At 39.7% G+C, this 14,931-nt stretch overlaps 1 protein-coding gene across 7 annotated transcripts; it reads left to right on the plus strand.

Moving 5' to 3' along the window:
• The first annotated feature begins 676 nt into the window (after positions 1 to 676).
• On the plus strand, positions 677 to 12,990 carry ranbp3b (RAN binding protein 3b). Of its 7 annotated transcripts, none has more exons than XM_084369775.1 (17): positions 677 to 893; positions 3,504 to 3,517; positions 3,909 to 3,945; positions 4,041 to 4,118; positions 4,227 to 4,298; positions 6,827 to 6,892; positions 7,100 to 7,192; positions 7,385 to 7,494; positions 7,846 to 7,965; positions 8,486 to 8,586; positions 8,692 to 8,767; positions 8,876 to 8,972; positions 10,212 to 10,339; positions 10,436 to 10,556; positions 11,292 to 11,434; positions 12,257 to 12,452; positions 12,647 to 12,990. In XM_084369775.1, the coding sequence occupies exons 1-17, from the start codon at positions 788 to 790 to the stop codon at positions 12,688 to 12,690; spliced, it is 1,602 nt and encodes a 533-aa protein (XP_084225901.1). In that variant the 5' UTR covers positions 677 to 787; the 3' UTR covers positions 12,691 to 12,990. The 7 variants fall into 7 exon arrangements, with proteins under 7 accessions (XP_084225901.1, XP_084225904.1, XP_084225902.1 ...); XM_084369780.1 differs by having other exon boundaries at positions 840 to 893; positions 3,462 to 3,517; XM_084369781.1 differs by having other exon boundaries at positions 840 to 893; positions 3,462 to 3,517; positions 10,215 to 10,339.
• The last annotated feature ends 1,941 nt before the right edge of the window (positions 12,991 to 14,931 follow it).

Genomic DNA, 14,931 nt, shown 5'->3' on the forward strand with positions numbered 1-14,931 from the left:
CAACACCAACATGGCCGACAACTCGGTGAAAAAAAGGTGAAAATCACAATAAATCTGGTCATATTGACAACTGCAGTTATGTGAAAGTGTAGTTTGTCGGTTCTGCGAGCTGCTAATATACAGGATTAGCTCTACAATGTTAAAGTTACGGGTTTTAGTGACCTTTCAGTAGTGAAAGCCACTGTTGGCTGTGTAGTCTTCATAATAACATATTTTCACAGTCTTATATTTCATTAGTTTTATGGCGAACTGCGACTTTCTCAAGTTGAAATTATCTTTTAAACTGACAAATTTTGTCTCTCTATTGTGTTGTCTTTTAGGGTCAGTTTGTTTATTCAGTCACAAAAACTGAGATTGTTTATTTTGTTTGTTTAGCCATAATAATAAAAAATCAGTCACTGAAGATCTGTCTCTTCTGATCACAATTTCTTCCCCCAAAAAATACATATTGCATCTTTAAGTAATTTTTAATTTAATCACTTTTTTTATCTGCTCTTTCCAAGGATAAAGGAATCTAAACTTATTCATATTCCTTGTCTGACCTCCTGTGCAACCTTATCATAGCTCATGACACTTTTTAAAACTGTTACCACAGCATGGTATAGGCCTCGGACAGGTCAGGCTTTGAAAACAAACTTTAGGCTGTTGCCTGAGATTGCTAAGGACATTGTTTTCAATAAAGAAAACATAAACATAGTGACAGCCGTGGAAAGTCAGTATCTCTCTGGCTTGTTGGAGGGCACAGGAGATGAGAGGGGGTCGCTGGCTGCATCAATAAACGGCGGCAATGTGCTCGCCGCCACTGAAACATCTCTGCTTCAACTTGTATTATCTGCGCGGTGGGTTGTGGGTGTGTGAGCGTCGAAGTAAAATGGCGGACTTGGCAAACGAAGGTGAGTAAGTGGCAGTGTAAGAAAAACAATACCGCTACTGTGCCGTTATAAACGGCGCCTATACATTGTCTGCATATTTGATAGCTGGAATGAAGCTGCTTGGTCGCATGTTAACAGTGAGTTCAGGAGATTTATAGCTTCGCGGCGTTCATTAGACTACAACGTTAGCAAGCGGGCTAACAATGCTAACGACTGGGCTGCGGCTAATACCTGGAATGCTTCGGAACGCCCTCGAATGCTCCCTGTCACTAGCTGGCTTACCTCCTAACGCTAGCACCCGGCTATTTATAGGCTGTATGTTTTGCCATTTGTGGTTAGCTAAAAGATATAATGAGAGAATAAACCAAAGCTTGCTAGGCCAAAGCGGAAAAGCTCATATGTACGCGCGGTGCGAGTTAGATGCTGTGTCTTGTGATGGGGAAACGCTTACAGCTCGACATCATCTTGTTATTTTATGCAGTTAGCACTCAGTTGCATGATTGCTTGACTTTCATTTAGGCGCGCAGAGAGAAAAACGTCAGCTAAGAGACGATGCTTTGGTTGTAATCACTGCTTTCTGTATGCTCTCCATTTAGTTTAATCAGATATGTTTGTCGTTACGATGATCTGTTAACTATTGGAGAAATCAGTGAGAATCTTGCCTTTGCTTGTCTGGCGAGATGACTCATGCGGGATGGAGCGCATTAGCAAGCTAACTATAGCCAGTAAGCTAGGCTACGTTCGGTACTTAAGGGAACAACCGGTGGCGCCGACTATTTGCTGGAGCGGGTCATATAGTGTAAATGCTAGCTAGTTAACATACGCCGGGAACATCTCGGGTTGCTTGAATGTCTTATATGAATAGATGTGTTGCATGCTGGAATTGTTGCATTCACTGGCCAAAATAGCTAACTGCACGTCACAGAGAGATGCAAAGCCTGATGTTAAATATAGGTCACACAACATTTTCACGTTTTCTGCCATTAAACGCGCTCATACATAAACAGCTTGTATTAGCAATGACGGGTTGTGTTAGAGATGGTGCACGTCGGTGCAGTAAACAATCCTGGCTGTGTGCTGTCGGCTACTTTGCCTTTACCGCATGCCTTTATGCCCCAGCAAGGCTCACAACGACAACGATGCTACACCTGCTCAGTCTAATAGGCCCAGCCCAGACGGAGGAAAACCTTTGTCTGCTAACATTATAGGATTACACATCTGAGAGAGGTTACAGTGTGAAGGTAGACGCGTGGTGACATCAGTTATCACCTGGGATGGCGATTGCTTTTCGTGTTTGATTATGACAATGGCTTATAGCAGCCACAGCATCTTTGGTGGTGGGCTGAATAAAATCCCTTTTTTGGTTGCAGAAGTAGCTATAGGTGCTGCTTGGCCATGTGGGATGGCTGAAAGTTGGATGGTTGTTTGATATATGGGTATTTACAATAATATATTTCACATTTGGCCATATTGTTTGGTCTTTGAGAATTGTTCAGATTAGGTCAGCATAATGTGATCTAGGGCCGGGCAATATATGAGATGTATATCATTATTGTGATATGTGACTATATACCAACTGAGATTTTGGATACTATTATATCATGATATGGCATAAGTGTTGTTTTTTCGGGGTTTTAAATGCTGCATTACAGTAAAATTATGTAATTTTCTAAACTTTCCAGACTGTTCTACTTGTTCTGATACTTGTCTTTACCACTTAGTCATTTTATCCACATTACTGATGATTATTTATCATAAACCCCATTGTTTTTATGTTATGTGAAATTACCAATAGTCATTCCTACAGTATTGTCACAATATTAATACCGATGTAATTTGGTCAAAAATATTGTGATTTGACGCTTAATCCTAGCATCTATTAAGTGCTTTTGAGGACATTTCAAAATATGAAGGTATTTATTGTGTATCGCAATACAGCCTAAAATATCATATTATTTTAAGGCCATACTGTCCAGCCCTAATGTGATCTCTTTCCTCCTGGTGCTCCTAATAAGATTTTATGATTAACTGTAGTATAGTCTGATAAAGAGATGATTTCATTTACCTTGTTGACGCTCACTGAAATAACGCATCGTTCAGCAGTATTCTCTCGAGTCACCAGATTGTTTTCACACTGACCCCCTTAAATCTGACATTCAAATAAACTGTAAGAATTTGTGTTTTTACCTGACGGGAAGCTTAATAAAGGTGGAAGTATTTCTTAAGGCAAGCACTGCAGGTTTGTGAACCAAAAATATCGCCTGATATACCATCTGTGAAATATAGGATGTCTTTGATGTTTAAGTTCACCGCTGCATATTTTGGATTGACTTTTGGTATCATATGTGCAATAAGACTTGGATGTTTGATTCAGATCTTGATGATTATGCTAAGATTAGCTTAAAACTAGCTTTATCAACACCCATGTGGTCACTGCTTTTTAAAGAGGTATATCAGGGCCATGAAATGAGTAGGCTATAGCCTGAGCTTATTTGTTTCTCACTGTAAACAATGAAGAAACAACCAAATGGACCGGATTGCTGTACACTTTGAGTGCTTGGATGACTAGCTTACATCTTCTCTTAACAGACAAGCCTGCCATAGCGCCTCCTGTGTTTGTTTTCCAAAAAGATAAAGCACAGAAGGTAAGTTTCTCTATGTTATTCACGTATTTACTTAAGCTGAAGCCATGTATTATGATTTGCATATCATTTGACTTTGTTTATTGAGTCTGGACTGCATTCTTGACATATTGCAGAAGATTTGTTGAGATCAAATCCCTGACCATTTGCAGGGCTGTTAAAAGTCTTGATGAAATGTCAAAATCTGGTGACATCAGGTGCATCTTGCTTGAATTGATACCACTTTTTAATGTTTCCTATTATTTCAGCTCCAGACTGAATACCACTGAGGTCAAGCAAGATGCAAACTAGTGTTATTGTTTTAAGTGACCTTATTCTTTTAAATAATATGAATGACCAAGACTACTCTTTTCGAATAAATATCAACTAAAAAGCTCATTGTGTTCTCTTGCAGCGATCTGCAGAAGGCTCAAGTGCAGAGGATGGAGAAGGTAAATCTAAATGTCCAAACTAGCTACTTTCTTTATTAATGTTATCTTTCTCATAGATTTATTAAAACTGGACAATATTTTGTCACCATTTCCAGATTCAGATAAAGACGAGGGAAGCTATATCCCCCCTGTGAAAAGGGAAAGGACCTCATCGTTCCCACCCCCACATTCTGGTAAGGGCACGTGGTGACTAAGCAGAGCATTTGTGTTTTCTTGGTTCTTGCTTGTGGTGTACACATTGATTTGTATGCTGAGTGCAATGCCTGTTTGCTACTTTGCAGTTCCCAAGAACAATGTATTCATGCCCTCAAGTTTCTGCCAGTCTCCGACTGGGAACTCTGACTCTGAGCCAGGTGAGGCATCTAGACCGCCATTAGTTAATCTTCACAGCTTTAAGCCCCCCTGCAGTAAAATCTATACTTTCAATGGTTAGACATGGATTTTTTAAAAACAGTTTATGGGAACAAACCTGATACATTGACTGAGATTGGTAAAGAATAACTTTTGCATTGATTGTGTGATGATTTCTGAACATGTGTTAATGAATCCTAATTTTGTCACATCAGTAGCTGCAAATAAGATGTCAGTGAAGGTTTGCCTATTACAAATGCACCCTCTTTGCTTTGACCAGCACCAGTTAACTCCATGTTGTATTTTTACTTATGAGCTAAACCTCTAAGTATCTCCTGTGGAGGTCTGACATAATTCAGGAAATGGATGGAGGAAAATGTGCAGTTACAGAATGCAAAGCTCAACTTTACTACTTGTGTTAAGCTTCTGGTTGAGGTTTGGTCATTTCAAAAGAATTTGGGCTTCCTCTCTTTCTGTGTATGGCTGCACAAATGGTCTGTGGCAGTTTGTATCATGTGTTGCAAGTAAGACATGCAATATGCCCAGCAGAGAGAGGTAAAATGTATTTGTTGCATTCGTTTTGTTCATTTATTTGTCAGTATTAAATGAAAAACAATTAGCTAAAGATGAGCTTCTCAAAATTCCTAGTAATGCAGGGAAGACTTCTTGTGGGAACATTATGACCTTGTATGACCTATAGTCATGCCTGTACATAATGTAGGTCTGTTCTGGATTATGACTATTTGAACTGCCAAGTTCAGCTGGGAAACAAATTTTGCCAGAGTTTACAAGCCAAATTTATGATGGCAACATTGGGGAAAAAAGTTGGGCTTGATATTGGTAACTACAGACAGTTTATTATTGTAAGATGCCATAGTGTCATGTGCTGGTAGTTGGCTGCAGTTTGTGTAGTGCTACTGAACATGTCAGAGGAAGGGCCTAGACAGTTTTGTTTCACACTGGTGGGCCCCTGTGCCTTATCCTGCCCTGTGTAGACCTTAGATGTTTAATAGCCGTTCCCACATTAGTCATTTTGTATTTGTGAAAAAGCATTTCTTTCTCCTGGATAAGTAAAATGTTGCTTTGGGTTTGTGTCTCAAATTGCTGGGTATCCCCTGTGGGTCACACATACAGTGTTTATTACGGCACAGTTGGTAGCATGCTGTTCACCATTTCAGGCAGAACATTTGTTTTAGTTCACCATGTGGATTTCATTGGAGGAAGAAATGCAAAACTGATTAAAATAATTTGTCGATGAGGCGTCTCAGTCATATTTGAACGTACACAAATTCACATTACTTAAAAACAGGCTGAGATTTGCACTGTGTTGTACAGGCAAGATGAAAATAAATAAATCACAACTGCAGTGGGACTTTAAAACTGTGTAATTTGTGAATTATTTAAAGTGTAAGTTTTGTTTATAAAATGTCTTATTTATTTTTTGCTTTGGATTGCTTGCTTTTTTTTGGTTGCAGGGTTGATGTCACCAGTTAAAGGCAGAATGAGTAGGAAAAGTGTCTGGACTAACTCAAAATTGTTACCTCTCAATCATCACTTGGGACCCACTAGAAGTGTGTGGCGATATCTATCTGCAGAGACTCAGACCTATTCTGTTATTTTCCAATTTTGCTGTGTTCAGGATGTTTCTGGGCAGCAACTATAGCAGTGGGTGTGTGTTGCACCCAGCCAGTAACCAATTGCTGGACTATTAAAACAGTAACCAGGTGGTAGCCTACTTTGGGCAGTGTTCTGGCAACTGCAGTCAGGGGGTGTGTAATTCTGATGGTGTTGAGCCGGGGAGGAGGGGCCGACTCTGAATGTTTTATTTACAAACCACAACAGACAAAGCCTACTCATTCTGCCCTTAGCACAGCTTTACAGAGAGGAGGGGGCATCCACTTGAGCAAACAAACAGCATAATTAATAACCATTTTTAGCATATTATGTAAAACATAAATTTAGGAGTGAAAACAAATATGAACAAACAAAAAAATCAAACACCAATTGATCTTAAAAGTATTCGCACGCAGAAATACAGCAAGTATTGCAGGCCACTGGTCATGTACTGCTGATTTGGTTCATTTGGTTAAATTGCACAGTTTAGTTTGCTTTTGTCGTTGTTTTTCTTTCCATTGCACAGCTTTTAATTAAATTTAAATGAGGCCTAGGTTGTTAAAATGTGTTATTTTTGATGTTCACTAGACACGGTAGTGAACTTTTAAAGGAGGATGAACTTTTTGAAAGTGCTTTCAGCTTTTTGCTTTAGCACTGATTAGGGCCAGGTCATGTTAGGCTAATAAAGCCACAGAGATGGAGAGTCAGTGGTAGAAATAGATCAGAGGCCCTAGAGCCCGCCATGTTACTGCACAAGAGTTGGATTGCAACTCCTGAGGCTCTACAAGGGTTGCTGTGGTAACGAGGCCTTTGGTTAGAAAGGTGCAAAGACAGAAGAACGTACCCTTCAGAAGTTTCTGTGTGACTCTTAGATCTTTTTTTAATGTCTGCCTTCTCTTGTGCTCCGTCTCACCAGAGGAGAAGCCTATGGGATTCCGTTTAAAGCCACCAACTCTCATACATGGACAGGCACCAAGTTCAGGTTGGTGTTTGAAGTCGATCGCATTCTTTGTGTTGTTTTTCACACACCGACTTTATTGAAATGGAAAGAAAGACTTGAACTTGAACCTTAGCCTTGCACCCTTTTTATATGCCCCCTTTTTAGAAATGGAACATCTCAACTTGAACATGTAGACACAGAACATCTTACTGTGTTTGAAAAGTATGAGACAAGTTGGTTCTATTTCAGGTGTTCCAAGTCAGAAACCTAAGGAACAGCAACGCAGTGTCCTCCGCCCTGCAGTTCTCCAGGCACCACCCTCTAAATCACATATAGAGTCCAGTGAGTGCAGCTTAGAAATGTTCTCAGTCAACCAATAACATCTTTTTTTTCTGACTTCTCATTTAACGTTGAATATTAAATTCCAGAGTGTGTTTTCTGCATGTGCCTTTCACACTAAATTTTCTTCAGCACAGTAAATAAACACAAAAAAACCCTGTAAATGATCTTTGTCCTTTCTGTCTGTTCATTTAGATTCCAGTTGTGGAACCAACGGTGTGAAAAAGTCATCAGATGGGGCGCCTGGGGCCCAGTCCCTCTTCCTGAACAACACAGAGCACTCAGCCTCCTTGGCCAAGTCACTGGTTAGGAGTAGCTTAATCTCTGCGTATTATAATCAAGGGCTTGGTATTAAAAAAACAATGCCAGTCAGTTCAGTACAGGCTTTGTTTAAGACATCAGAGAGTGTGGGAAAGTATAAAGCTTTAGGTCGTTTACAGAAGAGCTTGTTTTCATGCACCTTTTAGTAATGAGGAAGTATATTGAGTCGGGTATTCATAAAAAGTCATGCAAATGTTAGTTAGAATTGCTGTATTGGAAGTAACACTTGTTAGTAAAAATGCTTTTATTCAGAACAGAAAAGTATTGTTGAAGTGCCATATAGGAAAAAGAAATGTAAAGCTGACCCTGTGCCATTTTTTTGGTTCCCATTTCAGAAACATGAAAATGAGGAAGATGGAGCAAGTGGTAACAAAGATGGAGGCGGAATAGAGAAGAAGGAGGCAGATGTAGCAATATCTTTTGTGTTTGGTCAGAATATCAAAGACAGAGCAAAGGTAGGTTGTTTTCTTCTCTTACACCTCTGCCTGATGCAGTGAGCGTGCAAACTTGAGGCGAGAATGTGTGACAAACAAAAACAGAAACGCAGTTAGATGTGGCAGGCAGAGAAGCGGGAGGGGGTTTTTAGGAATGATAGTCTGAATACTGAGTTGCCTTGTTATAGGTATGTGTAATTTGTGACTTTCATGTATTTATATAGTACCATTACAAAAAGGGTCTCAGTTTCCTTGCTTAGAGAATTTCCTGTTGTGTTTTGTGACTCCAGTTCCTGCTAAGAGGTGCATTTCCTGTGGTGTTTGTACAGTGTCTAATATTTTTTTAATGATTTGACAATGAGGATGGGGTTAGTCTGGAGCTGTTATGATAGAAATGTTTTGATATGATTTCAACAAGGAGTGACTCACTGCTCAGGATTTTCATTAACATGGATTTATATACCTTTTTTCATCTTTCTTGATTTTTGGGTGGTTTCTGTAGGCATAACTCCAAATTTAACTAATTTGTTTGTTCCTCTAGTTGGAAGAGAACAGTACAGAAGAAAAGTCCAAGGATGGTGTGCCACTGGACTCTCAATCAGAGGGCACTAATTATTTCTTACAGTACATCTCTACCCCAAGGTAATGAAATTGTGTCGTCCTTTGAATATTTTTAGCAACTCCTCTTCATTCATGATTAACTTCCATCCACTCACTAATGTTTGTTTTACTTTCCTGTCCTTTCAGTTCAAAAAATGCCACAAACAGTACAGACAGTGGGGCAAAATTTGTATTTGGGCAGAACATGTCCGAACGAGTTCTGGTGAGTTGGAGCTTGTTGAGTAGTGAGTTTACTGTCTGCCACATTGGGAAATCTCCTAATGATTGCGCTTTGAACGAGTTCCAATGATCAGCTTTGTTGTTTTTTCAGAGTCCCCCAAAGGGTGAGTCCTCAAATGAGGAAAATAAAGAAGTTTCAGCTCCCCCTGCTTCAGAGCCGTCATCACAGGAAACCACCCCAGAGAAGGGTAAAGACACAATGCCACTGATTATTGAAAACATGTTTCATGTTCGACTTGACTACTGATAGTTTTAAGACAGTCACTTGGCTACATTCCAGTGATGACAGCAAACGAGAAAAACAAGACCTGGGACAGTTAAATAAGCATGTCAACAGATACAGTCACTGAAGTAGGTCTACATTTATTTGACAAGTTATGTAAAGTCTGTTAATATCGGCTTCGAATGTAGTTGGGCACTTGTGTTTGATTAGCACTCCATAAAGAGCTGTGGGTGTAATAAACACTGCATTTTGAGATTTGAGATGCACATTTCATATCACTAGTGATACATCGCACATTTCTGAGACAGTTTTTCTGTATGGACAATCATCCATAGAATTTGATAACACCAGGAGTAGTGGTAACTTTTTTTTTTTAGTTGCAAAGTCGTAGATATAATTAAATGTTGTGACAGAAAAAGTTACGTCTATTTCTAGACCGCATTTACAAACTACAACTGTTGACCAAATCAGATAATCAGAGTCCCTGTTTATTCCCAGAAATAAGGCGCACAGCTGCCCAAAGTGTGAAGAAAAATGAATTCAGATCATGAGAAAATATCATCTGCTTGTTTTTAAAAACGACGCATTATAAATGCAAGACGTCATACTGCATGACCTGACCTAATAGATGTTTACAAAGGTAGAGGTTATGTCTATGCTACTCTTTGTAAGTAATTTGTACTTTGTAACTCTGTTTTGGAGAATGGCATTTCCTTTAGTAGGTTTCAATCATTAGCTTGTGCTTTATATCCAAAGCCAATGTGTGGACACAATTGCATGTTCTTATGCAAACCATACAAAGCTACATCATCTACTGAGATAATACTGTACATGCATTTTTTGTGGATTTCCAGTGTGTTTCAGTGACTCTTTGTCCAGTGACAATGAAAAGAAATTCAGCTTTTCATGGCTGCTATGTGCACAGGCATTTATTAATGTGGGCATAGCACTGAAGTGGCTCTTCTCTGCAAATGATCTGCAGCAGCCTGTGCAGCTTCTGTGTTAAGTGATGGAGTGCCAGCCTGGGTGCTTCATGATCGCCCTTCAGCACCAGCTAGCACAAAATTGACTGCACAGAATGTCGTTTTTGTGTCAATATAAAACGTCATCAGAGAGGAGACTCTCAAACATCAATTTTTGATAAAAATATCAATATAGTATCCAAATTTTAACTTCACCGCTCGCAACTGTGTTTTTTTTTCAGCAGCGAACAGTGTGTCAGAGTCTTTGGAGGAGTCTGCAGCAGCTTACACCAAAGCCACAGCCAAGAAGTGCATCTTAGAGAAAGTCGACGTCAAAACTGGAGAAGAATCAGAAAGCAATGTTTTACAGGTAGATTATTAGGTTATTTCTTGATTTAACACATGCAGTAAATAAATATGGCAGAAAGAAGTTAAGTTCTTGTTTGTCGTCTCTTTCTTACTTCAGATGCAGTGCAAGTTATATGTATTTGAGAAGACTGCTCAGTCGTGGATAGAGAGAGGTCGAGGTTTGCTGAGGCTCAACGACATGGCATCAACAGACGACGGCACGCTACAGTCTCGTTTAGGTAAAGTCACCAGCCAAATCTTCATGGAAGTTGAAAAAAGTATATTAACAACTTGCTGTTAAGAATGTGCACAGCTTCATTCTTCCATGGTTCAATGATTGAAAAGTGCACTGTGATGTTTTTTAAGTTGAATGTTTGTGCTAGATAGTTATGGGATAAATAGATAGCACTTTCAGTGACTTGGTTGTGCTTTTCAATGCCACTGTTATTACAATACATGACTTTGAACACAAGGGGGAGCCACTCCTCTGTTTAACATTTCTGTGGCCTAGACACCACAGCATGCTGTTAAAGTACACTAATGGTGGAATGTGAAGTATGAAGTGTTTGGTCATCGAATAAAGAAAATAAAAGGGGACAAGGCTTTCCTGAGAAGTGGATTTTCTTTGCCTTGTATTTTTAAAAGGCTCTTTGGCATTACCACAATTGATTTCAGTCCAGAACTGCGTAGGAGACACTGTATTTATGCTGGTTAACCCGGGTATAATTATTCTTGTTAAATCATGGCAAATAAAAAATCCCCTGTCACCTTCGAAAGGACACTTTCTTGCAATTTAAGCTTATAGTTATTCCTCCTATTAAGAGTATTTAATTTATCTTTCTTGGAAATAACTCACAGAGCTGAGATCGTAGATTCAGGTAGACTATCATGGACTACAAATACTAGTCAAACAAGTGGCTTCTTAGGCATGTAGTTCATTTTTGTCATATGTTTTTGTGTTTAAACCCTTCCAGTGATGAGGACCCAGGGCAGCCTCCGGTTGATCCTCAACACTAAACTTTGGCCCCAGATGCAGGTGGACAAGGCAAGCGAGAAGAGTGTACGAATCACTGCCATGGACACAGAGGACCAAGGGGTCAAGGTCTTCCTAATATCGGTATGTATTGCCAAACATTACACTAGAGCTTGGAGAGGATTTTATTCTTTTCCCCCTTATACAATATAAATGCATAAAGACTTGACCTCAAATACGGGTTATTCTTTGTAGCTACAGAATGTCTCTACCAGATACTTCAGTGAAGTAGAGCCCAGACATCTGCTTTGATATCTCAATTTCAACACACTGAAACTAAAAGCCTCGTCATAATTTTACCTGCTCCCACTGTTGGTACTTTCTGAAATATCCAGAGGCAGCTGGCTAGTTTGTGTTAGCTACCTGGCTTCAGAAACATTTGTTGTTGTTCTTTCTCTAGATCAGGCCATAAAAATAATTTATGTGCGTGTCAGCTTCGCATGAGAGAGAACAGAGAGCAAGAAGGCACAGCTGGTGTTAGTCTAACCATTCTGCAGAAAATGAATATTGTAACCGTTTTAAATATTCAGAATTGATATGTAAAATCAGCATTTTGACAACACTATTAAATTTGGTGGAAGTTGCCAGAGCCAGGTAGCTGTCCTGAGTCACAACAGTCTCATAAACTTTGGAGGCTGCAAAGACACTGAAGCAGGAAATTGGAATCGGGGCCTAATTTAAGATGGGCTCATCTTCGTGACAGGCCTATATACTGTATTTTCATATTCAGTATATATATCCCAATCTGCTTCTGTTTTGCTTGAATTGATGCAAAATTGTGAAACATCTACATGGAGCTTTGAGTCGCTGCACTGATCATACGATACCAATTGTCTAGTGTAAGAAGATGAATGATTTTGTTTTTGATGTGGCTGAATGGTCTCTCCCACTATCTCCTCTCTTCAGGGTAGCTCTAAGGACGTAGGTCAACTGGCTGCAGCGTTACATCACCGTATCTTAGCCCTGAAGAGCAGGGCGGAGCAAGAGCCTGAGACTCCAACAACAACCATCCCTGAGGCGGAGGTACCGCAGTCCAACGAGGACGACAGCGACGAGGAAGACAATGCCTCTGCCTCAGCTTCAGCCTCCACTCCTGCTACGAGTGAGTGACTTTTATTCCTAATGTGTGTGTTTCAACATTCCCTGTTTTACTTACTTAAAAACCACATGAATGTGATGATATGGAGTGTTGGTGGCATCTGATCCTGCATTTTGCAACAGTTTTTGTTTTGTGATATAAATTCACACCACAAAAAAAAAAAACCTTGCCAACCTGCTGTCACTTTCTTCCTGCAGGTAATTCAGAGGGAGGAGAGAGCCAGGCAGCAGGAAGCACATAGCGCCACTCTTGGACAGCCTGCTAAGATGCTGCTGTTGAGGCATTTTGCTGTAGGCATCTCCATGGACACCCCTTGACCAACATGGGTCCTCCAGACCAGTACTTTTGGATATTAGAAGTCTAGCTCCAGGAAATAACCCCTTGTGCCGGAGTGTCTCACCCAACTCGTGCAGTTCATCTTCTCTGCATTCAGCGTAATATCTGGAGTCGTTTCTTCCCTCCCTCTCCTGTTTTGTGTTTTATTTTTGTTTTCGAGTATTTTTTCCTCTCCCCGATAGCAAAAATAAAGACTTCAAAGCTTTGGTTTGGGACTTTTCTGCTCATCATATTGATGAGTGTAAGGGTGTATTCCTCTACATTTTAAAGTATGGCACATGTTAAGACTGCAGTTTCTACTTTGGGACCTTTTTACTCACTCTACAGTCGTACCTCTGGACGCCACACATCCAGAGGAGCTTCATTCACAGTGTATTTGACTAGTCATGAGTCCGTTGTTCCTACATTGAGCCCAGCCCTCCTATTCCCCCCCATCCCAACCAGTGCGTGCGTTAGGTTTTGGCAAATGTAATTTATTTTGGATCATCATTGTCATGAGGCATCTCAACACATATGTGCCGTTTGTGTTGGCTAGCCAAGACCACTCATGTTGTCATTAATAGCAGTTTCTTATATTTCCTATTGACCTATATTATACTGAATAAACGAGTGAAACAATGCGACAATGTGACTTAATTATGTGAGGACTAAAGAGCAGAAGGATTCACTTCAAATTATTCTCCAAATTAATAAGATGCGTTAGTCATTCACTTTGTGTTTTTTTATTTCTTCTTTTCCAAGTCGAGAGAATTAAGTCATCAGTCTACATTCTGCATGTAACTGTTATTTCTTTTCTTTTCAGCATCCCAAGGGTTTACTGTGTTGATACATATTTTTTTATTTTGAAAATATACAAACTTTTTATCCATTTACATTTGGAAAACGTATTGGAATGAAGACTTAACTTCATGTGTGGAAAATTTGAGTGATAACTGTAATACCTTTTTGAATGTCATGTACATTTGAATATATTATCATTTAGTAGCGCACCATGTTTTCTCATCTCCTCCAACTGCCCCCTTTACAAAATAAACCATTTTGGACTGACATCTGGGATTGTTCCTTCTGACACGTGGCTTTCTGTGCAAGATCCAAACTTAAAATCCAAAGTCAGAGTATGATATCAAAGTGCAGTATACTTTGACATTGTCTTCTGCAGCTGTATTAAATCAAAACAACAGCTTAAGACAGGGAAAGAGCTTCATCTGTTTTGTATTCATGTGTTGGATCTGGCCTACAGGTTGATGTATGCTGTGCTCTGACTGCACCGAGCAGGAATCGGAGCAAAACTTGCTTATGTACAGTGCATCATGCCCAAGGTCATGAATTTTTGATGCATGTATCTATCAAAACAGCCTGACACAATCATATACATCCAAACTAGGAAACATAACAGCCGCTCCCAAACTCTCCTCCTTATCTGCATTTCTGTGGTTACTCAGTATTTTTCTATGGTGTCTCCTGTAAATGTGTGCGGTCGGTGGTGTAGTGAAAGTCACAAAAGAAAAAGAATTCTAACCTTAGATGGACGGTATAAAAAAATAAATGTAAGCATAATTTAAAGTGGTTTTCCATGAAATGTTTCACCTCGCTATGATTTCACAAACTTACAGGAACTCTTTGAGCAAATACACAAGCAAAACTTTTTTTAAATTGAACTTTTACAAACACAAGTTTCGGACTGCTTTTTGGGAGGAAGAGAGGAGTGTACGTGTACAGCCTACAAACTATAAGGCGAAAACAAAACAAAGAGAAAGCCAGAGAAAACAAACCACAATTGCTTCACCTGTAATATTCAGGTTAAGTCTTGAACAGCCAGTAGTTCCTACTCTGAGGATGTGAACTCCTCCCAGTGGTTAGAGGGCATAACAACATAGTATAGAGGGGCCTGACCATGTTGTTTTCTGTATGCCAAAAGTACAATTTTTTAAATCAATCCTTCAATAGGAAGCCAATGGAGAGGAGTGAACTTAAAACTGGAGGCGTGTGATCCAAGTTTTATTGCTGTTAAAGCCCTGGAGCAGTTGGAACTGAGATAGAGAGAATTTTGTGAGGCGAGTGAACAAGTCAAGTCAAGGCGTGACTTCTTTCTAAATCACTAGGTTGAAGAAGGGTCTTGCTTTTGCAGCACTGCTTGATAGGAAAT

The sequence above is a fragment of the Pagrus pagrus genome, assembly GCF_965226575.1.
Source record: "Pagrus pagrus genome assembly, chromosome: 12".
NCBI classification, from domain to species: domain Eukaryota; kingdom Metazoa; phylum Chordata; class Actinopteri; order Spariformes; family Sparidae; genus Pagrus; species Pagrus pagrus.